The following is a 26,585-nucleotide window of genomic DNA, read 5'->3' as shown; positions in this document are numbered from 1 at the left end:
ATGCAAACATGCATACATGTCAAACACACCGGAAATCTATCACGCAAATACAAACTACGACTACTACTACTACTACTACTACTACTACTACTACTACTACTACACACACAGAGCTTCAGTTCTGTCATATGCAAGGATTATTCTTATACAAGAAAAATTCAGCAAGTAACTTAAACTGCCTTTGCGTTGCATGATTGAACATTTTAAATAGATGAAGATTAACTTCTCAATCATTCATCTTTTAAAAGCAGAATATTGCTTTTAGGGTTACATTTTCGTAGGAAAACCTCTTCAGCTTTTAAGCTCACATAACATAATCTGAATGTAGTTTTGCTCTTTGACATTTACCAAGCTTTACAGTTGATGATCTCATCGCGTTTGCATTATCCCCGGCATCCTTCCACTGAACTCTGCAGAGAGAGTCGACTGAATGGTGTGTTACCGCCGCGGTGACAGGTTCTATGACAGTATGAGGACGGCCCTGGTCACTGCAGGGACAACGTCAGTTTCTTTTCCTTGGGTTCTGATAATATTTCCAATTTCTGGCTCAAAGATATGTGAAGCGATCAACACTTTTCTGTCAACATGACAAGAAAACGAAGCCCAGAAACTCCTGACCGACACATGACCCACTGTCTGACAGTTTGAGAGCAGCAAAGCTTGACAATATCCCTCCCACACACCCTCATTCACAAACTGACAGCTCAGGCTGAGCACTAAACCGTCCAAAATCTCAATTCATGTTTTGTTTTTCCTTCAAACATACTGTATAATGATTTATTTATCCACAACAACTAAGGCATCAGAAGTTGTCATATCAAACTTTAAACCAATAATCTCCGTCTGATCGTCTGTTTGTCTGTGTGTCCTTCGCATATCTCAAGAACAGTCTTTCCGATCTACTTCACACTTGGCGGTTGTATTGCTGAGGACCCAACGACGTGCAGTGTCAAATTTGGTGCAATTTGGACACACAATCACAGTTGGGGCGGGGCTTCAGGATCAATCAAGTATGTCGTCCGCAGCTTCACTTCTGCTGCTGGATGCAAGAGAATTTGAGTTGTTGTCTTCAAGCATATGGATCAGAACGCCTATTTGCACGCTACTGTACAAAAATCAATTCATTCCATTCTCCATATAAATATTAATTAGCAAAAAGTAGTATTATACTATATGGTTTTATTGGGGACTAATATATTGTGCTTTGAATATTTACTCTCTGGTTTGATCACATCTGGTTTTATTACACAAATTGACAAATCTCTCTGCATGTCTAACGTTACAACCAAACTCTTCTTCACTCTGCTGTCGTCAAAGAGCGATGCAACCGGCCTGTTCTGAACTAACCACGCCCCCAAAGGACACTACGCTAGTGTTTAAATATTACAGCATCTCTGCAACTATAAGAGTGTTCCTCCTGACGCTGCTGATCAAAGTGCAAGTTGTCCATCTTCAGAAAGAAAGAGACGAGTAGAATCCTACAAGAAGACGTCCTCCACAGTGGTAGCTGGTCAGGTGAGCGCACACAGCAGTACCATTTAAAGAGCTATGACTACGTTCACACTTATAGCTCTGAAAATGGCGCTGCCGTCCACAACAATCAGAGGAGATGGCGTCTTTGAGTCGGCTGTATTACTGCGTTACTTATGATCTCTCTGGTGTCTATCAAAAAACACAACCACGTACTGTACACCTCCAGGACAGCTGGTGACAGTTGAGCCTCGGTCAGATGGTGTCGTGAGGCTACTCTGTTCTGTCCGGAGGTCTGGAGTTCATGTCAGGACAAAACGCAAGGGAAATCACAATGGAATGAAAACAACATCAGAGCGGCGGAAAAGTCAGCGACAGGTTTGCAAACATTTAGACATTTATGTTCTGCATGTCAGCAGAAAGTCTGTGGGATTAAAAAATAAATAAAATGTGTTTGTGACATTTTAAAAAAATGGTGCTTCCTCTTAATTCTAACAAATACCCAGCATCCCCTTTCTCAACTCCCTCCACCCACATTTTCAGTTATATCAACCCACTAAGAATGAATCTTTCATAATCAAGCAAAGTGTGTGTGTGTGTGTGTGTGTGTGTGTGTGTGTACAAGAGAGACATTTTGAAGAAGTATGCTCTTGAATATGAAGATACAGCATGCGTGTTTGCTTGTGTGAGTGAACTCAGGGATCTGCCACTCTTATTACTTATAACTAAACAAGACATTGTCATTGCCTTACTCAATCACCTGTCAATCACTGTGTAGCCCCGCCCTAAATCATCCCCTGCTTTATGGTGTGTTTGACTCTAAATGGAGCATAATGTACTAAATGAACATCATGCTGTATTGAAGAAGACTGTAAACTAGAGATTGAGACCATAAACTCATGTTTACAATGTTTACTGAGGGAATAAATCAAGAGAGAAGTAGAGTCATTTTAGACTAGACTTCTACACAACCAGAGGAGTCGCCCCCTGGTGGACATTTTGTTCACACTTTTATCATTTATGAAGTGACACTTCTTAAACATCTTCTCTCTAAAACACGGTCCCTTGTCGCCAGCGTGTTTCAGAAGGAGGAGGAAGAAGTAGTCCTAAACTCAGTGGTAGCACATCACGGCTTTTCATATTCAAAGAGGGATGCAAATCATTTTCTCATGCAAGTAGCATGAAATTGTCGTACAAAACAGGTTTGCAATTGCTTCTGCAAAGATAGAGGCCCGTATGTCGTTTCACTTTTCACTGTGTGCCTCGTTGGACTGAAGAAGCAGTGCACCAAGAACAATGTTACAGATGCACACGTCCATGTGTTCAGAGCTGCTGGAAAAAGGCTCTCAGGAATAACACCTATTCGGTATAAAAATACCAACAGACGGTATTTTGTGTTTGTCCCTGTGTGAAACTTAAACACACGCACACTTCAGTCAATAACAGCGAGAGAAATCTATCGTCAGAGCCGTGTGGTGGAGAAAAAGCCTCTCCACTCTCATATCTTCAGTTCACTTATCCTCACGCTGTCTGCCTCTCACAGCGCAGAGCGACGATCGACAGAGTCAGTCACCAGCCTTATTCATCTAGAGCGCATTCATGAAAGGAGAGTGCCTTTGAAAGAGACTTTTAAATTTAGAGAGTAGAAGGTGATTAAGAGCCCATATCTCTGCAGGGTTATGAGCTCCACGTAAACAAAGAAGACAATTCATTACATTTTTCTTTTAGATGTCAACAACCAGCTCTGAGAGGAGGCAGGAACAAGATGAACAGCCAGAGACGATTAGATGCCTGGTCACACACGCGCACGCACACACACACACACACACACACACACACACACACACACACACACACACACACACACACACACAAAGGCACACGGACAAAACAATAAGAAGAGAAAAGAAGGAGTATTAAAGTTAATAAAAAAACAAAATAAGAGAGAGAGAGAGAGAGAGAGAGAGAGAGAGAGAGAGAGAGAGAGAGAGAGAGAGAGAGAGAGAGAGAGAGAGTAAGAAGGGAAGAAATAAAGGGTGAAAAGAAATGAGAGAGGTAAAAAGGTAGCCGGAGGAAAATAGAATAGAAAAAACAAGAGAAGAGGAGGATAGAAACACTTGTAATGAACCAAGAGGCAACGTCTGGTCTGAGAAAGCGACAAAGTGACAACAATAGTCTATAAGAAGTGGACGTAGTCATCGCGACGTCACTCATTGGTTTGTGGCCTCGAGTTCAGTGATTTCAGTAGCGGCAGCGACCTGTCAATCACAGAAAGCCCCGCCCCTAAATCATCCCCTGCTTCATGGTCTGTTTGACTCTAAATGGAGCATAATGTACTAAATGAACATCATGCTGTATTGAAGAAGACTGTAAACTAGAGATTGAGACCATAAACTCATGTTTACAATGTTTACTGAGGGAATAAATCAAGAGAGAAGTAGAGTCATTTTAGACTAGACTTCTATACAACCAGAGGAGTCGCCCCCTGGTGGACACTAGAGAGAATGCAGCTTTAAGCGTGAAACTTTGTCTTCACTTTTCAGAACCAGAGGTTGTCAACTGGTCACATGGCCGACATCTTAATGGATTAATTGGGGAGACTTGTGGTGAAATAGATCTGAAAGTTTTAAGTTTGAAGACACTTCCGCATCGACTTTTCTGGTTATTCCGTACGCACCTCATGACCCGGCTCAAGGGAAGGACAATATATGGAGACCACACAGTAATATTAATTTAGTTGTGGAAGCCGCATTACACATGCATTGAGTTCATCAGTAATGAACACGGAGAGGCATAAGAAAACAAAGATTAACCAACCAACCCAAATAACCAAGAGAGCAGTGAAACACTACCTGCTCAGATACCCATATATATATGGGCAGTCACACCAACCCAGGTGTCCGCCGTCACTTCTAATGAGCCACTCTCCACACACACACACACACACACACACACACACACACACACACACACACACTTTAAGAACACATGCGTCACATCGTCTTCTTACAGAAACCAGATAGAAATCATAGATGTAAAAGATCAAGCTTGTCTTTTGTTCGTTCACTGTTGCATTAGCATCATCAAGGCCTCATTGTCCTTTATTCATGCATGTGAAACATGTCTCGATGAGCAACCTGCTGCAGCTGAAACATCTGACCTCAGTGGGGGGGTGTTGTGTGAATGTGGGCGTTTTCTTGTGTGTGTGTGTGTGAGGCTGCAGACTCACTTGATAGAGCCTTGAGACGCCCTACACACACAGCAGCTAGACAGGCACTGGCCTGGTGTTGCAGAACCAGAGCAGCAGCTTGGAGGCAGAGGAGCAGCCGCTGGAGAGACAGGAGGTGGGGGAGGAAGAGGAGGAGGAAATAATGAAAAGGGAGAGGGAGGAAGAACCAAAAAAAAGGAAGAAACGGTAAAGGATGGACAGATTAAATAATGGATAGAAAGAAAAGAAGAAGAAAAGAGGCGAGCAGGGGTGAAAAAGGGCAGAGGAAATGAGAAGAGGGAAAAAGAATTAAGGAAAAGAGAGAACAAGGGGTGAGGAGGGAGGAAGGAGGAAATGTGGCAGGTTTTAGCCAGTGAAAAAGAAGAATTGATAACGGTAAATGAAAAGAATGAAAACAAAGAAAGAAAAACAAAAATGAAGCCGAGAAGAGACAAAATAGACGAATGGAATACAGTGAACAGAAAGGATGAAAACAGGGTAAAGCCATATCAGGGATGTGTCAAAAACATGTGAAGTGGATAATCAATGCAATTAATGAAGGGATCAAGGGAAAAATAAGGAAGAAGTGGGAATAAAGGAAGAGACAAGATGAAACAATGGAAAGACAGAGGGATCAAAGGGGATGAAAATGAAGAAAAAGACAAGAAGCATGCCGCAGAAAGAAGGAAATAAGAGAGTTAAGTGGATGAAATGAGAGGAGGAGGGCATCAAAGGTAATAAGGAAATGATAAAAGATGACAACAAAAGAGACAAAAGTAGAAGAGCAAGAGGTGGGAGGAGCCAAAAGGGAGAGAGAGGGAGGGAGAGAGAAAGGGAAAAACAAGGTTAGTTTACACCCAGACGACCCATCAGACATCAGGCAAGACGAGTGTGTGTGTGTGTGTGTGTGTGTGTGTGTGTGTGTGTGTGTGTGTGTGTGTGTGTGTGTGTGTGTGCGTGTGTGCATCAAAATAAAAAATAAACTGCGAGCAACAATGTTCATTCAAAATGTGATGAAGGTGGCACAAGAGCAGATGGGCTCATTAAAACCACGAGGGGTTCATCCTATGAGGCTTTACTAGATAATCTTGTGTTGCAAAAGAAGCTCATGGACCCAGAGGGGAAGCTGTCGGTCTCCGGGGGTCAACCTGGACATCTTCAATGTCATCAGAAGTCTGTCACCATAAAAACATGGAGCGCTCCTCTGGGGACGGTGGACAAAACGTCCTGAGTCGGACCTCAGATTTGGACGAACTGACTCATCCGTCAAAACACTAAGTCGGTGGCTCGGTGGTCTGACGTCTAATGATCTGTCTGCTTGTCTTCAGGGACGGGGATCGGTCATGTGGACGTAATGAGTCCAGAGACCCCCCCCAGACCTCAGCAGACACTGAACAGCTTGTTAGTGGACAGAAAGCGAGACAGGCTGACAGATAAAAGACGAAGAAGAGAAGCTTTCACAGAGGAAGGAAACAGGGAGGCCTACATTACATTCCTAATGTCTCGTCTGACAACCTGATAGAAGTCTAACTGTCTCATTCTGTGGGTCAAACCCAACTTGAATTGTGAATACCTTAAACACTATACTGTCTTCCTTTAACACAGGTAAAAGTGACACATGAGATCATCTACATATTATAGGTTAGCATGTTTTTGAATGTACAAATTACAAATCCATCAGAACAGAAGAGCTTTTCTTGCTAAAAACACATCTGTTCATGGTTACAGCCATAGTCTGTAAATAAGAAGTGGACGCAGTCACTTTGACGTCTCACGTTGGTTTGTTTTGAAGCCTTGAGTTTAGCATTTTTAACGCTGCCATCTTGGTTTTTTGCACAAAAGGGTGGAGCTAAGTACAACCGTACATTAAATGAGACACTTTTAGGTGCCCAAAATGTTACAGTAAAATTGAATGAAGTGAAAACACACGGGGAAAGGATTAAAGTTGTAAGATGAAAACATGGACAAATCCCAGACTGGATGTCGCTTTGAATCACAGTAGCCCCGCCCCTAAATCATCCCCTGCTTTATGGTCTGTTTGACTCTAAATGGAGCATAATGTACTAAATGAACATCATGCTGTATTGAAGAAGACTGTAAACTAGAGATTGAGACCATAAACTCATGTTTACAATGTTTACTGAGGGAATAAATCAAGAGAGAAGTAGAGTCATTTTAGACTAGACTTCTATACAACCAGAGGAGTCGCCCCCTGGTGGACACTAGAGAGAATGCAGCTTTAAGACACTTTTCAGAGCCGGAGCAAGCCCACTGTTACAGCTAATTCACCATCATTATATGATGAATCGCTCTCTAGAATCCTCTGCACAACCACAATAAACAACAAAAACATGTTTCAAGGATATATGGAAATGTAAAACAAATATAAAAGGAAGTGAAAACTACTGTAGATGAAGGCTGAATTAAAGTTGGGGTTTAGAGATGCACACTTAATCCTTCAAGTCTGTACGTGTCTTGTGATCTTTTATTGAGCACGTAATATTTTAGAGATTACTATGACTGTATATGTATTCTATATATCTATATATATATATATATATATATAAAAGTCTCCACTCGGCTCAGGGTATCACACTGTGGAAGCAGAGCCAGAGAGGGAGCATGTGTGGAGCGTTAGCTGCAGTTGTTTGTCGTGAGCTCGTGTTTGAATGCAGATGACAGCATCAGAGCAGCATTTAACCCGGCAGCCTGAGAGCAGCGCTGACTGTTAGGATTTTCTCTGTTTGATTTTGTTTATATCCGCAAGACAATGCGGTCCAGACACACACACACACACACACACACACACACACGGAAATGCAGACATACACACTGGTGCAGAAACAAATATGGACACTGGCATGAAAATGCAAATAAACACAGACATTCCATCTTTTCTCTTCCTCTTAGACAAACACACACCTGCTATCTCCCTCTCTTTTTGTCTCTTGCATATGAATACACATGTGCACATAAAGCTAACACACACACACACACACACACACACACACACACACACACACACACACACATGCACATTAAGCTAACAAACAGTTTGTGTGTGTGTGTGTGTGTGTGTGTGTGCGCGTGTGTTCGTGCGTGTGGTATTGCTTCAGATCAACAAATAGATGCCACACACACTGAACACTGGTGGAAATGTGCTGCAGAGATGAAGGCAAAAGCATGTATGAGAAGAGCTGGAGATGGGGAGGAAAAGAAAGGAGGGTTGGTAAGAAAAAGAAAGAAGAGAGAGGGTTAAAGAGACAGAAAGAGAGGAGGAAGACTACGAGAAGGAAAAGAGATGAAGGAAGCTAAGGTTGGCCATCAAACAGAGCTGCTCTGCATCGTGAACTCTGAAGGACGCCTTTGACTCTATTAACCTATAATATATAACCTATTTGAAGATGTTTTACACTAAATGCCGACTCTAAAGTGTCACTGAGGTTGGCAGCCAGCTGCTGGATACTGATGGACTAATATTTAAAACACTGTCGAGTAAAGGGAAGTAGGTTCAGTGCCTGAAGCCTCCAACTGTCAATGCCAAGGCCCAAAAGTCCTCCACTGTTGTGTAGAAAAGTATTAGTGGCACACAGAAGTCATGGTGACCTACATATATCTGCATGATTACAAACCGTTTTAATAAAAGACTTAATGCATTTATAATTACAAAGCAAAGACAGCTGATGAAATGTGCTTAATTATAGAAGCTTCATCTAAATCCTGTTTAATAGTCTTGCAGTTATGATGAGCGTGTGACTGCTGATGGTCGAGTGAGCGGCTCAGCTGCTTCTCTCATTAGCTCCGTGTATCTTCACACGTATTCCTGTCTGCGAGAGTCGAGCCTTCGCTCGGACTCTCCGGCCTCCAAACACAGAGCAGCAGGAGGCTGAGCAGCAGCAGTCCTATATATATATATTTCCAGCCAAAAGGTAATATTCACAGCTGGAGAGAACTCAGTGAACGATGAAGAGAGGCTGCTGTTTGTTCCGACCCGCTGAGTGTGCCCACATTTTTCTTTTTTACCGCCCCTGAAACCCCTCAGACTGTCGGAGGGCTTGAAAAGAGAGAGAGAGAGAGCGAGAGAGAGAGAGAGAGAGAGAGAGAGAGAGAGAGAGAGAGAGAGAGAGATCATCAACTGCTGATGTTCAACACATTTCCCGAGGTTATCATCATTTATATTTTCCATGGAGCGTTTCATTTACTTTTTTTTGGTGGAACCACTTCCCATCGACGTGCCTCATCTAACTGCGTCCTCAGTCGGTGACTTCCCGCCACGCCAAAACGTGCTGCTTTACTCCATACTCAGCGTCTCGGGGCTGTGTTGCATCCTGGTCTATTTCCTGCTCCCGCGGGTGTAACAAATGAATCTCTCTTCCTCTCCGATGATGGATTCCTCCCTGAATAATTGCTGTAACTTCGGCACAAAATGGCCGCGGCAGAAAGGAAGCCCCGACTGTTTGATTCTGAGGAACTGACGCCACGTTGAAGCGGGAACATCTATTAAACAATAATAAACTAAGATTAAGACAAAGCATTTTCAGTAAAACCTACTGGCACTAATCTTTGAGGTTGTATTTCCAGTTCTGTGTTGTGATTTATTGTCTTCTAAAAGATTGTAGTAATTGGTCTCTGAGATATCAGTAAGTGAGAATCCATGCGTCCGTGTATACACGGCGCTGTCCATGGTGCTGAAGTAGCAGGTCACAATAACTCACAACTCTCCTGTGTTTGTTCAGCAATAGAAACGTTATCTATAGAGCAACAATGTGGGCACCTGGCTGCATATAGGAGTAGGCAGGTACAGGACCAGCATGCACTGGGGTGGGCCTCTGGTCTTTTACCAGAGCAGGAGAGGCATTGGAGTGAACCGCCGTCACACACCAACACCTACACTGAGAAATGCTTCATCTCATTAAGTAGAAACCATAAATACTCTATTCATATCTGTTAGAGCCCTTCAGCTGCCTATCCTCCGCATGTGTCTTTAGTAAGCAGTGATGGATAAACCTCATCACATCTTCATTTAGGAAACTTCTGACGCTTTGATTGAAGAAGCTCCGACGTGAGACTCTCAGCCGCACCTATCAAGTCTGTTCATCACCTTCAAACAATCCCCCTCTCTCCTGATGAGATGAAGAGATGAAATGAAACGAGCTAACTCTCCATCCAGCTGATGAGATGCTTGAAGGGCCAAATTGATTTCCATCTGAGAAGACAATTAACTTCTAATTGAAGTACAGAGAGTGTTTGGTGTGCGTGTGTGTGAGGGAGGGAAAGCGTAAGTGTGTTGTTGCGTCATTTACAGAAACACAAAGAGACGCAGAGGAGCTCTTTGTGTCCTTAAAAGCGAGGAGAGAAAGAAAATTGATATCATGATGCATCTATAAAAAAATAGACACAAAGCCGGAGCATCACGAGGATTTTCAGCGCGTCTTTATTTCCCCACACTGTTCCACACGGTTGAGATCACTTTATTCCCGTGTGTGTTTAACCACCTGAGTGTTTTATTGCGGATCAAAAAAAATCCCCGTCGTACCGTCTGCATGAGTCCACAGGAACTCTGCAGGAGGTGCGAGCCTTGGTTCCGTCTGGTGCAGCAGCATGTCACCGATGATGGAAGTGGCCAATTAAGCGGAGGCTTTACCGAACACTCCGCCGCCATTAATAAGACGGAAAGATCCAGAATAAATATAGAGTCTCTGACAAACGCTGTTTTCTTTTTTTACCTCATTCTTTCTCCTCTCCATCTCATTTCCTCTCCCTGTCGTCTGTTTTTATTCGCTCCTCTCCTCTCCTACTTTTTTCTTCTTCTTCTCCTCTTTAGTCACCTTTCATCTACTTCTTTCTTTCCTCTCCTCTCCTTTGTCTCTCCTCTTCCTTTTCCTTCTCCCTCTCCTCTTCCTTCTTCTTGCTCATCTTTCCTCTCTTCTTATATCCTTTTTCTTTAAACCTTCCTCTCCTTTTGCCTTCTCTCCTCTCTTCCCCTTTTTCTTCTTCTTTCTCTCCTTCTCCTGTCCCTCTTCCTTTTCTTCCCCTACTTCTTCCTCTCGTCTCCTTCTTCCCTTCCCTCACACTCTCCTCTCCTCTGGCAGTAAATAATTGCTTCTCGATCACAGTTTGTTCTCTCGGCCCCGACAGGCTTCAGATATATGACTCCAATGAGACTATAAACACTCAGCGGGCTTCCTGGTGTGTGTGTGTGTGTGTGTGTGTGTGTGTGTGTGTGTGTGTGTGTGTAATGGAGTGTGTTAGTATGCCTTGGAGGATAAAGGTATTATGTGTGATGCTTTACTTGGCCACTGTTAACTGGCTGATACATCATATTCATCCTGTATATCATCCAAACAGCTCTTCACACTTCAATGACTTTGTCCTCTGATTTACGGAACGTTTACCTCCGTTTACGAAACCTTCTCACTCCCAACGCGCCAAACAATGCCGCTCGGTCAGCGGCCCTACGCCTCAAACTACGAAGCCCTCCAGCATCACTTCCCACTCGCTACACGCTGAGACTGGATACACTTTGGTGTTGGCAGAAGAGAAGAACTTGGCTCGGAGTAGAAAAAGATTGTGGTTGTGTTAAAAGAAATGAGTTTGTTGCATAGTGAAGTACTCGACACTGGTGAATTACGTAATGTTATATAACCCAGGTGACCTTACTTAACACTTAAAATAAATCAGTTTTGACTTTTGCTTTCACTCGGGACATGAACAGCGGCCTCCTGGGTGAAAGTCCTGTGCTCTTCACATATTTTCACATATTTATTGTGCATCTAGGTTTTTCACACACAGGTCAAGTCTTGTGGATGTTTGCTTTAAAAATAAGACCCAGTTGATTTCAATTTTGTGTAATTTGTTAAGCATAGAGTCGTGTTGATGCTCTGTTGCTACGGTAACCCAAAAGGTTGTGTCAACAGTCGAACAGCAGTCTTGAATCACTGTGGGTGTCTTGTTATGTAAGGCGCCATCGCTGTGGAGCCAGCAATCAATATTAAAATATCTTCATTCTTTTTTTTTTTTTTTTTGATCTTGCATTTCTGTTTTTTTTTTTTAAATTAAAGTTGCTTCCTCTTCATTCAACCTCAATATTTAGGGACTTGCAAGGCTGCCACAATTTTATTAATATCCTGAAAAGTTTAGAATTTGGGACAGAAAGAGGAATTTCACTGATTCCTGATGTTGAATATACTCAACCTACAAGAACATGTTGCCCTGTATTCTACTACATTGCATCATTAAAACTGTGTTTCCAGTAAAGGTAACCCTCAGAGAGCTCTCTCCGTCTCCCACACCTTGTATTTATATTCCAGAAATTAAACCCTCAGAAGGGAAACACTAGAATCAAAAATAGTAGGAGTTCAAAAATCCTCTCCCGAGTGTGAAGCCATGCATCTTGATGTGAACATCAACCAGGAGGAAAGCAGGAAGTTTCAGCGCGGAGATAAAGTTGTGTAAAACGTACACCTTCTCAAACACGCTGCAATGCTGGCTCCACTGTGAGCGGTCGTCAATGTGAATCACAGGCGGCAGGGTGAGTAATGTGCTCATTACCACGTCGCCCCTGAGCAAAAGCCAAGTAACGGCTTCTTTCTCCCACAACTCTTTTAATGGTGAGATGAAACATTTTAGTCTTTAATAAGTTTGCAGCAGCTTCTCTTGCACACGCCCCACTGCTGGATATTCTGCAGCGTACCGACTCATCCGCAGGTGGTCCGGATGATTCACAATGTCCTTTACGTCACCAGCGCTCGTTTCGGAGACCCCGGGACCTCGGCGACGATTAGTGGAGAGCGAACTCGAGCAGAAATACTCCTTTTTAAGTCTCTGGCTCAAGTAGAAAAGACCAGAGTAGAAGAGAATGAAAGCTGCTGCAGAGTTTTATTGATGTGTGCATGCTAAACACATACTGGTTTTAATATTATCATTATTATTCAGTGAGCTTTATTTACCGTCGTTGTGCATTCTGTATATTGTAACAATCAATGTTTTATTTTCCATCTTATTTTCCCTGTTTTTATGTTCATACTATATCTACTTTATTTCATTGTAAAGCATTAGTAGTAGTAGTATTCACACATTGCGGTAACATGCACGTATCTTTATCCAGATACAAATGAACAACAATAGGTGGTATAATAACGACATCCTGACTCGTTTCCAAACGAATGCGTTCAGCTGAAACGTGGGAACACGCTGCTGCGAACGTCTCCGTCATTTGAACTGGTATAAATGAAGCGAGGCACTAAGGCTCGACTGTAGTGACTACCGCTGTGTCGAGATAACGGCTCTCGAGATGATGACGTTTGGCAGATCCGTCTGAAGATTCATTCATTCGTTATTTGTTCATTCAAACTATATTGCCTCGGTTTTCCTCCTTTTATTAAATGGAATATCCACAACTATTAACACTTTTAGAGAAAAAAAGACTTCATAGATTATCTTTCATATGTTTTATTCTATATTGTGGTTGGGATGCCTTAGTATGAGGTATGGTGACAACATGTTCTGCTCTCATCTGAAAAGCCCTATAATTATCCTTTTACAATTGCATTCATTGCTTCTTTTTTTTTTTTCAGATTTTGACTCTCCAGCTGTGTCAATCACACTCACAGCCGCACAAAGAACTGCAACAATGGGCCTCATCACCCACGTTTGTGGGCCGAAAGTGTGGGCGATACAAGTGAGTCATGGCCGTTCCCCTCGGGGGAGCGACATCTCGACGCGTCCACAGCCGATGATTAGCTGAGGAACGCGGGCCACCGAGGTCAAACGGGAACAAACTCTCAATCTGTGTGAATTGAGCGAGCGTCGTAAATGTTCTATAACCGGATCGTTTCCCAGGATGCAGCAGCGGCCGAATGAGACTCGGTAGCGGCGGGTAAATTGAGTGACGAAGTGTGGCTGTATTATTTTGGTATACCTGACCCTCGCAGTGTGAGATCATCTCACCCGTAGAAGACGGATGAGGAGGAATGTAAGCCGTCTTGGATAACGACCGGGATTCATCACAGTGTGTGTGACTCAGACATGCATTTCATCCCACCTCGGGTCTCGCTCCTGAGCTGCTCCTGTACTGTGCCAGTCAAAGGCGGAGCTGATATAACCCTGGCATTTTAAAAGCCATTACCCGAGACAACGGCGAGCCCCTTCCGCCGCCTCAGTTGGGCTGAATGGCCTCGCCGTAATGGGGCCGCGGCATAAAGGTTACATTGAACAGGGCCGTGCACATAATATATTCCCCCGGCGGGATGCAGGGCCAGGTGAGTGGAATTGTAGCGCTGCTTCTCTACTTCCTGAGCAAGGCACCTCCACCTCTGCCGCTCTGTTTAAAGGCGATGTCACTTCCTGTTGTTGATGCATTTCCTTTTGAAAACTGATGTTTGTGAAAGACATCAGACAGGGAGGGGAATTAAGCTTAGTTTATACTCGCTGTAGTGAAGCCGACTCGAGCGCCAGATAATGACGTAACCACGGCCGGTGGGCGGGGCGTCACTTCTGTTGATCGGCTGCAAAAAAGCGGCGATGGTGACGGACAAACCGCTGAACTCGAGGCTTCAAAACATCAGTCCACAAACCGATGGACGCCGCCGCGACGACTACGTCCACTTCTTATACACAGTCTGTACCTTTCCCCTAATTCATGGTGGCATATTCTCCATCATGTCGCAGAAATACAAATAAATGTGTAATAATGTAGAAGGCATTTATCGGGGATCACAACCAGCATGTGTAACTGTAGAGTGGCTCAACAACAACATACGGTCCTGTACATTCATCTACGGAGGCGTACAGTTGTAGTTCTTGTATTATACAGCTTCAGTCTACACCTACCTGATTATTCTGTGATATGTTAATTAGCCTGATGGCTTTGTATTAATAACAGCACAATGGAAAGCACTTAACATTTGAGTGAGCCGGTTGAAATGTATGAAATGTACCGTGACTGTGACTCTATGATAAGACACGCAGTCTCACGCTGACACGCCGCTGAATTAACGAGACCGCAGTTCAGTGTCACGTCCCCAAAATGAGAACATCAGGATGACATCTTTCCGCTGTTAGTGAACAACACGGATAGAAACACTTCATCCATAATACAAATAAGTATCATTAGCGTCATTAGTGTCATTAGTGCTCTCATTGGAAGAGTCAGTGAGCATGAATGGCTTTATCATTAATCGTTATTACAGGATTTACTGGATAAATTACCCAAACGATTGACGTTTTTGAACACGTTTTATCCATTAAAGAATACTGCTGTCACTACTGAGGCGTACATTATTACTGGTGATCCGGGCAAAGTGAGGGGGGCAGTTTCCATCCTAAAATCTCAATCATCAGATGATAGAATGATCCAGTTATTGAGGCCACATTAAACCAGACTGGGTGATTTTCTTTTTGTACCTCAGCAACCTCCCATTTAACCGTAAAGGAAAGAGAAACACACTTGTCCTTTGTAAAGGTAAATGTTGCAGACCTACTTCCTGGTTTAAAGGTATCTTGCTGTAGTTGTGCTCACACACACATTTTCAATGTACTGCTGGATTATTAATATTACAGGTGGATTAGTTTTGGTTTCATCTCCAGAATCAGAAAAAGACTAAACTGGGGGTTTGTTTACCACATATAAACTGCGTGTGTTGCTGAGTCTGAGCTCATGAGAGTAAAATGGAACTTTAACTAGAATAAATGATGGCAACAGAACTAATACCCAAGTTCTAAAAATGGTTAGGTAATCAAGTTTAGAGAAAGATTTTGTCCACAATCATAAAATGAAAATATAAGACAGAAGATAGGATAAGAAAATCTCTTTTAACCATACTTTGGTTGTAATACACAAATATACAGAAACAGCACAGTGGAATATGTAACTGTAAAAGTGTATCCTGGACCGGGATCTCCTGGTAAATGAAGCACACGTTAAAGACCGATTACGACCTCCGTGTTACGGATCAATTCAGTGATCAGTGTCGGGATCAATGCACCCCTCACACCAGACACACGCTGATCCTGCTGATCCGTGTCTGCGTCGACCACTTCAATTTCTTCGTGTTTCTCAGACTGCAGCTGTTTGTCGGCTCTTAATTAAGAGAGTGGAGTTCAGTTTGCGGTTCTAAATAAACCAACTGGGAAAAAGAGAATCATGGACATTTTAGTTTCCCAAAAGACAGAGGTTGAACAGTACTTTCTATCCGTGACTGCACATGGATTTCATGACATTCACCACAGCCATTACTAGAACTTTCTCTGGCTTTACATCCCAATCTCCGAACTGGACAAAGCCCCTACTGCTGTTGTATCTAACAGTCTTATAGATCCTTTCCTTGGTACCACCAGGCATCTTTATCGAGACCAAAAATCAGCGTATCAACTTCTAATGGCGCTCGCTATCTCCTCTACAATCCCAATATATCAACGAAACATCTTAAAACACACTTTTACTCTTCGGCTTTTTACTGTGAGTGTGTATCGGGTGATTGTAGCTTCAATGTTTACCGATTCATGTATTCTGTTCTATTTATCGCTATCCTGTAAACCCCACGGGGCTGCAAGATGAATATAAGGGGACTGTTTACTGTGTGGCTTTCGCCGACCTTTGCTTTCATATTGTGAAATAATGAATTGCATTATCTCTTAATAATGCATTCAAATGAAACAATGTGCAACCTGTGCTGAGGGGTTAGAACACTGGTTCAATTGACAACAAGCCAAAAAAGTTGCAACCCACTGCTGTAAAGATGAAAAGTGTTGTTTTAAAGTAAAGTTGACTGAAGTGATTCAACTTGTATCCAGTTCATTGTTCTCAAACAGAAATAGACAAATAAAAGAGAGGAATTAAATGGAAGCTGCCATAGCCCGCCCACACTGTTTTGATTGACATGTGACTGCTGCAGCACAGCCGTTAATGGAGACAACAAATACAACAAACTGCTCCAGACAGCTGATTACCACAATCTGATTATCTCACTTATTCCTGTTTCAACTGTCAAAGTCTGTCAGTTGAAAGGAGGAAATGGTCCAAAAAAGTGGTTTAAATGAACCCGGACCAGCAGAGAGCAGCAAGAAATGTCTTTCAAATGACACATTCAAATCGCAGATGATTCCAAGACATTTAAAATCACTTTGAGCTTTTCTCCTTTAACAAAAACATCAGGTGAGTCTCTGTGGTTTTCCTTGTAAAGAACAGACAGACAGTTTTGTCCAGGTGTAAACATGAGTTGCTCAACCAATCATCTGGTTGTATAGAAGTCTAGTCTAAAATTATTCTACTTCTCTCTTGATTTATTCCCTCAGTAAACATTGTAAACATGAGTTTATGGTCTCAATCTCTAGTTTACAGTATTCTTCAATACAGCATGATGTTCATTTAGTACATTATGGTTGCTAATTACATATCAGAGCTGACTAAAATGACATGTGGTGTTCCCCAAGGTTCAATACTGGGGCCTCTTCTGTTCAACATCTACATACGGGGCTACACAGTGATTGACAGGTCTCTACCAGCGTCATTAAATCACTCCTCTGCAGTCCAAATATGGTCACCACCATTCACTGGTTGCAAAAAAACAAGATGGCGAAGGCCATAAACCATGGTGTTGACAGACAAAATACCAAACTTCAGGCTTCAAAAACCGCAGTCCACCAACCAATAGGTGACATCAAGACGACTACGTCCACTTATTCTATACAGTCAATGGATGTATGTTACATGTCATTTTGTAAAGTCACATTACTCATTGATCGACTCTTTATTTAACCCAGAGACAACCTCATACAACAACCTGATAAAGGCAAGACCTAAAAAGTTTTAAAGCAGAGAAGTATTACGTTACTTACACTTAATTTGACGTTCACACCGTGATCGAGTCTTCAGAAATTGATTAATGTCTCTCTGCTGAGAAAATCAGGTAAAAAGTTATCCTGCAATAAGGTCCATTCTATCCATTAAGACTTTTCTTCATGTTCATCAATAACCTTTATCGACCTTTATGGGACATGGACAACGTGCACGAGCGGTGATCTTATGACCTGTCCAGTTGATCATGAGACGTTTTGTATTGATTAACAATACTATCAGCCTCCCGCTGCTTATTATTTTTGTTCCAGGGTCCACTGGAGATCTTTCTCTTGGAAGCCGAACACTTGCTTTTACCACCGCTGAGAGATGAGGGCCAAAGGGAAGCAGAGAAGACTCATAACTCATACACATCACATGTAGACAGGGATAATACATCACTTTGTCACTTTCATCTGGCTGCCTTCACGTCCTTGTGCTGTTTGTGTAGCTATGAACAAGTTTGCGTGCGTCAGAACGATCCGTCAAAAAAAGCCTTGAATGTCAATATTTTTAATTTCCAGCTTTCCTGGGAGATTGAGGGGCCTAAGGAGAAGTTAATCCTTTAGGTTCAGGGCTACCCAGATGATTACGATCCGTCCCAGTGACTATTTTAATTGCTTCATCACACTGAACCATCTCCAAAATCAGTCATTTCCTATCCCCCTCTGATCTAAAGCGAGTCATTCATGCACTAATATTGTCCAGGCTGGACTACTGTAACTCCCTCTACCTCGGCAATGTCTCAGGCCAACATTTTCCATCTACAACTAATTAAAAATGCTGCTGCCCTGTTATTAAAAAGGTCCAATAAACAAGAGCACATCCCCTCTATCCCTGCACCTTCACTGGCTCCCTGTTCACTTTAGGATACATTTTGAAATCCTTTTAATTGTCTACATATCTCTTCATGGCCTCGCCCCTCTCAGCGCCGTATCCTCATACAACAGTTCGTATGATATCTTACAAAAAGTTACTCCTCGTTTTTTGTGCGTTTTCCAGCAACACGTGTCAATTTGAGCTTGTTACAGGCCTACAGTCTTTTCAAAATAAACCTACGTCTTCATAGAAAACTACCCAGTTGGTTTTAGGCAACAAACCTACATAAGTTAGGTTTTCGTAAAAGATTGTCGTTAACTACATAACAAGAGTTACGTGACAAATAACTCAACGTTGACTTCTCATTTCACATCAGGACCGAACGGCGGTCTCCTGTTTGTTGGACCCGTCCACCTTCACCCCCGTCCGTCCTGGGTCTGCTTTTTGTTCAACATTACATGAGTAATATACAAACTCATTTGTGGGATAGTTGTTTCTATTTGTATCTTGTTTTATCTTTTTCCATGCACAGAATTTGTTTCAATTGCTTGTATGAGTAAGCTTGTAGACCTCTTTGAGAACAATCTCTTTTGAAGTGCTACATAAAGGAAGAACCTTCAACCTTCTGTCTAAGGACGTCACACCATCCGGTTGTAAGGTCAGCCAAACTGACACGGGCAGTAAAGCTGCTTTGAGGGATTAACTGAGCTGGAAATCCATTTCTCTTTTGTTTTTACGTCGTTCACTTTAGTCAGTGAAGCTTGCTGCTGGACAGGAGAGCATCTCCCCAAGCACCTTGGAGAAAAGGATGAAAGTGGCACGGCTGGCGTTTTCCACATGTTTTTAGACGCAACACATGAACGGCCCCTGAAAAGAACGTCTTCCAGCGTAGAGCCACAAACCCCTGATGTCCAGAGGTGTGGAGCTCCTATCAAAAGCACACCAGGAGACGCGATGAGCGCTATAATGAACGAGTGTGCAGGGAAATGTGTAACGTCAAATATTTCAGAAGATGTCTTGCAGAAGTTTTTTTTATGTAAAGCGTGGTATTATATTTCTTCAAAAGTCATAACTTGCACTGCAGCTAATGATGTCAGTCAGTGGGGGGTGTTGACACCATTAGTGTGTGTCTGCACATATTTGTATTTCTATAAAAACTATTGAAACTCTGAACCATTTGTCTGTGTGTACAAATGGTTCAGAGTTTGAATAGATACCAATAAAGGCTAACAGGTTGATATTACAGCAGTTAGAATAATACGAGTGATTACAAGTAAACCTGGACCTGTACTCATGCATCTAACTTAGGTTACATTCGTAATGTTAGCTGTTAAAAAGACAATATGTCAAAAGTTCTATATTGTCTACTTTATCAATTGCATTTCCATACAGGACTTAGAACCTTAGAACATTTTCACTCCTTATGAATTTGTTCTTGTTAAAGTTAAAGTTAAAGTTGTAAGACGAAAACACGGACAACACCCAGACCGGACCATGCTTTGTTACTACATGTCAATCACCGTGTAGCCCCGCCCCTAAAGCATACCCTGCTTTATGGTCTGTTTGACTCTAAATGGACCATAAACTCATGTTTACAATGTTTATTTGTATTAAAACTATGTATTTCTACACATACAACAGTGTGGTTCATGTTTTATTTATCATTTGATCTGATCTCATCCTGGAAGAGGACAAAAGCATGACAGAAAGGGAAAATTGCTGCCACATTGGTGTAATGCCACTGACACAGGCCTAATATTAGATCACATCTGTTTAGGGTTAAATCTAGTTGGTAATTTGCATCAGAATTAAGCATTAGGAACACAGACAAGCTTCAAATATATCACAAATCCATGGTGGTCTACTGGTATTACTATTCCTGTGTGGATAAATGTAATTTTATTCCAGTAGTACTCACTTCTCAGTAAAATAATGAGCGTACAGATGACTTCCATATGGACAGGCTCACTTTAATAGCTTCCTTTCAATCCTCAGTAACTCTCTGGAGGTTGTCCAGAAATGTCAGAGTGGGATTGGAAATGTTGCGCTGACTGTCGGCAGAGCGGACATTAATTGGTCAGGGCTTCCGTGTCGTTATAAACACACTCATTGATTTAACACAATGAGCTCCAGCGCCACCATGGCCCGGATGTCAACATTGTACATTTGCTGCCTCGATATCATAACAGCTATTTCAGCAGAAATCGAGAGTCAAATCATTTAAAACAAATAGTTTCTGGAGCTCAAACACGAGACTCAACGGATCCGCAGCATCACGTCCACGCACTAAACACTAGATGAAGCATTCAAGCATTTCAGATATACTTTTCTACGGTCTTGCTATTTCAGAACATTTCTGCCAGATCATTTAGTTTTGTCTTGACAGAAGTATATATATATAGTTCTAGTTATGTCCAGTTATTTTTACCATGGCTTCATCCGTGACTTCTGGCCAACAGTAGAAAGGAAAGGTGTTAACTCATTACACCCTGGTCCGCTGATGTCTCTGTGTGAGGAGAAAACCTAGTTCACAGGTGTGTGAATTGTCGTCGCCGGCGTCTCAAGTCTGGAAGGCACTGTTCCTTCCTTGGAGGAAGTCATTGTAAACTGAAGTTAAGTCATCCCTGACCTTTATCAGGGGCACTGGATGGGAAAGTAAGAAAAAGGACCTTTGCAGAAAAGTGCTACTGCAGCTTGATAAGGTTACTAAAAGTGACTGATTGCCCCTGAAAAGGCTGCCAGCCATAATGCATGTGTGTCTTCTGGAGGACACTTTGTGGTTTTTGGTGCAAACATTAGCATAATGAGTTCAAATGAAACCTTTTGTTTCAGTGCAGTTATGTTAAAAAAGCCTCCTTATAATGTCAGAAACAAAAAGCCTTTAGGTCAGAGGAAGCAAGGACACAACACCTCGACTCAGACTGGTTCCACACATAATGTAAATCTACAACGATGGACTTCAGAAGTTGAGATGTTTGATTCCTCCAGCAATGATGAAACGTTTGGTCTAAAGATCAAGACGAATGTCCAAACACAGTCTGTCTCCGCTCTGTGTTTACATGGTGACACAAAGGACACAGAGATACAGTGTACTCACACTACATGCGATGAGTTTTGTAGTCAGAATAACACAAACTTGTTCTTGGTTTCTAGTCGGTAGAAAAAAGGAAGCACTACTACTGGGTCTAATGTGAGCAGGACGAAAGAGGGGGTCCTCTAGAAAGCCAGGACAGACACAAAAGATTAAAAAGCCTCTAAAAGTGGCCACTCTAAATGAAAGAAAAGAAACATTTGGCATGGCCGTTCTTCCTCAGGGTCAGTTACACCACATGTTTATGTGCTTTAGCCACTTAGCACATTGGTTCAAGCTCTACATTCCCTTAGATGTGACAGGAAAAGACAACCTAGTGGGGTCTCAGGGTTATCCCCACTACTATGATACTATATATTATTCATGCATTCCACATGTCAAACTATATAAACTACATACTGCATTATACTAGGTATAATGTCATATACACAGGAGTATTTAACCTTCCGAGCAATAACAAGGGTTCTATGAAAAATAAGCTGCCACATTCGTCATCATTATCGACTACCGATAAGATCGTCCTATACATCCGTAGGGACATGGGGGGGGGGGGGGGGACAAATGTAGATTGAGTTTGTAAAAGGCCACTACGAAGTACACGTTATACATCAGAGCGTTATCTCTGTGAAACACGTGTTCTATGTTTAGAAAGAATAGCGAGTCAAGACCGGGAGGGTATTTACAGAGATACAGTCGTCTCTTACACCTCCCAAAAAAAAATCTTTTTTATCACAATGCGCCGTTGTTACTTTTTGCCATTTGACCCCGCTGAACATTATTCAGTGACTGTCTGCAGTAATTACTGAACACCGGGCAGGTGGAGGATTAATGTCTCCCACTGGATTCTGTGAGCTTAACTACTATGAGATAGAACCCACGTGTGAAAGCAAAGAGCAAGGCGTGGCTTAAGTAGACAACAACAAGAAATGCAAGGGTGAGGATCAGCTGAAATGTGTTCTGTACTAAAAAAGATTTGGGTCACTGTTGGGCTTAAATAATGCAGAGATTTCATGAATAAAGAAAGCTTTATGATACCAAATGATACAACTTTCTGCCATAATATATGGCATTTTGTCCTGTGTATTCCTCTAATATTCTCCAAAAATGAGGTGTTTTGCTCATTCTCATATTTGACATTTTTTATACAAGTATGACTGTTTTAGAAGATTATTTTCAAAATGACAAGAATGACCTTAATACAACTTTGTTCTTTATATGTTGTAAGCCCAAAACATTTGACTTTAAACCCAATAGTGTGACGTTGTTCTGAGGATAAAGGGGAACTACTCTGGAGCATCGCGCAACATCGCCAGAAACATGGACACCTTTGCTTTTTTGATTCAAATTTCTTCCGTCATTTTTAAAGAACAGCTCCATTCTTTATGAACGAGGAGCCAGACCCCGACTCTGAGACGACTTGGAGGACTTACTTGAGCACATGTGTGGAGCCGTTGATCTGCGTGGCCGTGCAGGGAGCGCCGGACCCCAGAATGGACGGCCTGCGGTACCTCTTCCTCCCACAGCACAGGATGATGAGGAAGGCACGGCGGAAGGACTTGTTGAGGAAGGCGTAGAGGATGGGATTCAGCATGGAGTTGATGTAGCCCAGCCACAGGCAGGCCCGCCCACAGCTTGTCTGGCACTGTGTAGTCTATAAAGGGGTCCACCACATTGGTGACGAAGAACGGCGCCCAGCAGAGGCAGAAACACCCCATGATGATGCACAGAGTCTTCGCCGCCTTGGTCTCTGTCCGCATGCGGTGGTTGCGTTGCTGGTCAGCGGAGTCGGCGCCGAGCCCGGCTCCCCCCGCCCGCTGCAGCATGCTGATCTGCAGGGCGTGAGCGCGGGCCGTGACGTAGATCCTCTGGTAGGCCAGCACCATGAGGACCAGCGGGATGTAGAAGGCCACCACAGAGCAGGTGAGGGCGTATGGCTTGTTCACCATGAAGACACAGGACGTGGAGTTGCTGCCCTCGCTGTGGCGCCGCTCTTCAATCTGGTTGAAAGAATTAGGGGACAGTTAGACGAGCAACTCAAGACACAGACGTGTTCATTGTATGTTCAATGTACTTTTGTTCGTCCAGTGGGCTCGTACGAGTCACTCCGTCACTGACCGGTGCAAACATGATGAATGCCAACCTTCTGCATTCATACGCAGGACGAGATTTTGGTATCGGAAGAGCTCCGCTTTCCATTTGTAGTCCAGGTAGAATTGACTTATCGTGTTCGTGCAGCCTCTGGTGAATGCAGGTAAACGTGTGGTGGCCAAAAGAGGTGGAACACGTTGGCCGAAATGCAATCTGGGAACCCATCGGCTATCCTCTTATTAGCAAAATGCTAATGTTGAAATCTCCATGAAGGCACCATTGTTCCTCAGACTTAACCAAGTCTTTCTAACTAGCTCAAGCATAACACAATAATAGGGCTCAGAGATGGGAAAACCCTCATATATTTAAGGACATTTTGTGAATGAGGACTTGCTGGTTGCTTGGCTTGAATCTGTTTCTTACTCATTGTAAAAAGTACAAACATAGTCATTGAAGTACCAGAGTACTGTAATGTATTCAAAAACTGCCCTCTGTAGCATCATTATCTTGTTCTCAGCTGACCGAGGTGGATTATTAAAATGTGTTATTTCATGCTTTGATAGAATTAAAACTAAAAAGCAGTTCCCTGAAGAGATTATTGTTCAATCATGCACAAAGGATTCTATTCGATCACATAAACTCACATCTGACACACTAACAAGTGGATTTTTGTGAACTATACGTCGTTTAAGTATCCATGCCGAGCTGCTGGACAGCTCATCCCTGACACCACTTGAAACACCTTCAGACTTCACAGCAGCCCACTTCAAACCCAGCGCTGTCCTCAGCCGAGTCTCCACGAGCTCCTGAGGGAGAGGGAGGCTCGGCGCGTCGCCATTAATCACAGCGGAGTCCCATCCCCCGTCTTCTCCCTCCGCTATCATCTCATCTCTGGGGGCTCCGGGCTACGAGATGAATAACACAGGGATCAATCCATATCTGTGCGTGAAAGCCGCGCTCCCTCGTGTGTAAACTGAGCTTTTTTTTTTATGAATGGGCTGACACGTTTAAGTGTTTCCATGCGAGCGTTGAGGTTATGTCCTGTAGGAATGATAAGAGTATAATAAATGTGTAAATAGGAGAAAATAAATATCTATTTTTCGTCGTGCAGGTATGGTTGCCAGAGCTCTCTCTCGGTGCTTATATATATTTTCTGTAATATATGGATTCATTCTTCTTAAGTCTTGCCAAAGGGCACAATGGAAGCTGTCCTTGTCGCTCATTCTCCCTTAAATCTTTTAAACCGTGGAAAAAATGCAAAACAAAACATTTTTGGGAATCTTCTCTGGAAAATCTTTTATGGATTTTGTTGGATGAAGTCTCTTTGACTTTGAATTTGTCAACTGAATGCTCGTTAACTGAACATCAAAACTGTCATCACCAATGAAGATGTTATGTTACGAGTTTAAAAGTCACCCTGTGAGAAGCAGACGGCATCTTGACCGTTTCTTTATGCTGATGAAGGTTTTTTAAATGAGTTTGATTTACTTCCATGCATGTATATTTATCCACATATACTGTGAAACTGTGTCGGAAATAGTAAATTGTAAAGTTAGGTGAAGACATTCTCTGTACATCTGCCGAGTGCAAATAATCTTGCTATCTGAAAATACTGAAATAGCATTAATATTGATATTATTTTAAGGCGAGCTAAATAAAAAGCTTCTGCCAAACACATGAATGAATGCAATGAGAAGCAGAGAATAGTTTGCAGCAAACACCCACTGCTGAATAATGAAGGGCTGATAATCTGATGATCGTACCATCTTTTAACAGCGCCTCATTTTATATTGTGACATCTACATTCAATTAAGAGGTTCATAGATTATGATAAGCGCTGCTAAATGTCTGCTTTTGACTAATCCATTCTTCATCACACTGATGCAAAAAAAAATAAAAAAAATCCTGTGAATCCAAATGAGTCCTGAAGAGAGAAGAGAGAGATACCACTTCATAAGAAATTGGGCAAAAGCTCCATAAGTTAAAAGAAGTACTGACATCTTTTACTGTAAGTGAACGTTTCTGAGAGCATTTTCAGGACTCTAGAAATACTCAGTTTCCCTGAAGTGAAAGTGCAAAAGTATTAGCCTCAAAATGTACTCACTAAAACAAAGCGAAAATACTCATCCCATTTAGGATTAATTCATAATTATTTGAGTTAATTATAGATGCATTAATGTGTTAATAACTTTAATCTCACAGCTGGTAAGAGGCCATTCTCATTACTCTATATAACGATGCGTTTTCCTGTGGCTAGTGAGCAATTATTACATTTAAAATGATGAAGTGAATGTAGTAAAAAGTGCAACATTAGCCTCTGAATTGTAGTGAAGTAGAAGTATGAAGTATAATTCTCTCATAAGTATAAGTGGGCATAGCGCCCAGTTTAAAGGTAACACTGAACACCAGCAGACCTATGGGACTGTGATCCCTGACCAATCAGAGCTGTGTGTTCCACAAGGCCATGGAAACAGCAGGAACCAGTACAGATAGCCCGTGGGACTCGTACGCGGGTCTCGAGTGGCTCCAGAGTTCTGGTTCTTTTGTTCACTTTTGGAGCCGCTGTTTGTGCCAGAACCGACGGGCTGCTCAGAATATTCAACAGCTCTAATTGGACCCAAAGAGAACAGCGCTAACTTTAGACTGCTGTTGTGCTGTAAACTTCTTTGTGTGTGTGTGTGTGTGTGTGTGTGTGTGTGTGTGTGTGTGTGTGTGTGTGTGTGTGTGTGTGTGTGTGTGTGTAGAATGAGTGAATCACTGCCAATGCTGCCAAAGACGAGCCAGCCAGTCCTCCTGGTGACAGTGAGCCCGGAAGTAACTTTTGCTGGCGTTCAGATAAAGGTAGAAAGAGGCGAGCGAGGTTAATGGTGGCTGGGGAGTGTCTCTCTCTCTCTCTCTCTCTCTCTCTCTCTCTCTCTCTCTGTCTGTCTGTCTGTCTGTCTGTCTGTCTGTCTGTCTGTCTGTCTGTCTGTCTGTCTGTCTCTCTCTCTCTCTCTCTCTCTCTGTCTCTCTCTCTGTCTCTCTCTCTCTCTCTCTCCTCACACACTCATGCTGTCTTTGTCTGCACACCTGTC

General features: G+C 42.6%; 1 protein-coding gene across 1 annotated transcript in view; it reads right to left on the bottom strand.

Moving 5' to 3' along the window:
* htr4 (5-hydroxytryptamine receptor 4) overlaps nt 1-26,585 on the bottom strand; it is a 128,965-nt gene that overhangs the window by 15,692 nt on the left and 86,688 nt on the right. Inside the window, 3 exon segments of the mRNA XM_068715309.1 lie at nt 22,854-23,044; nt 23,046-23,420; nt 24,213-24,416. Coding sequence (XP_068571410.1) covers nt 22,854-23,044; nt 23,046-23,420; nt 24,213-24,416 — 770 coding nt within the window.

Source organism: Cebidichthys violaceus, unplaced genomic scaffold (genome assembly GCF_023349555.1).
Source record: "Cebidichthys violaceus isolate CVI_PGR_0920_01 unplaced genomic scaffold, fCebVio1.0.p SCAF_2, whole genome shotgun sequence".
Lineage (NCBI taxonomy): Eukaryota > Metazoa > Chordata > Actinopteri > Perciformes > Stichaeidae > Cebidichthys > Cebidichthys violaceus.
This window is presented reverse-complemented; position numbering and strand designations above follow the sequence as displayed.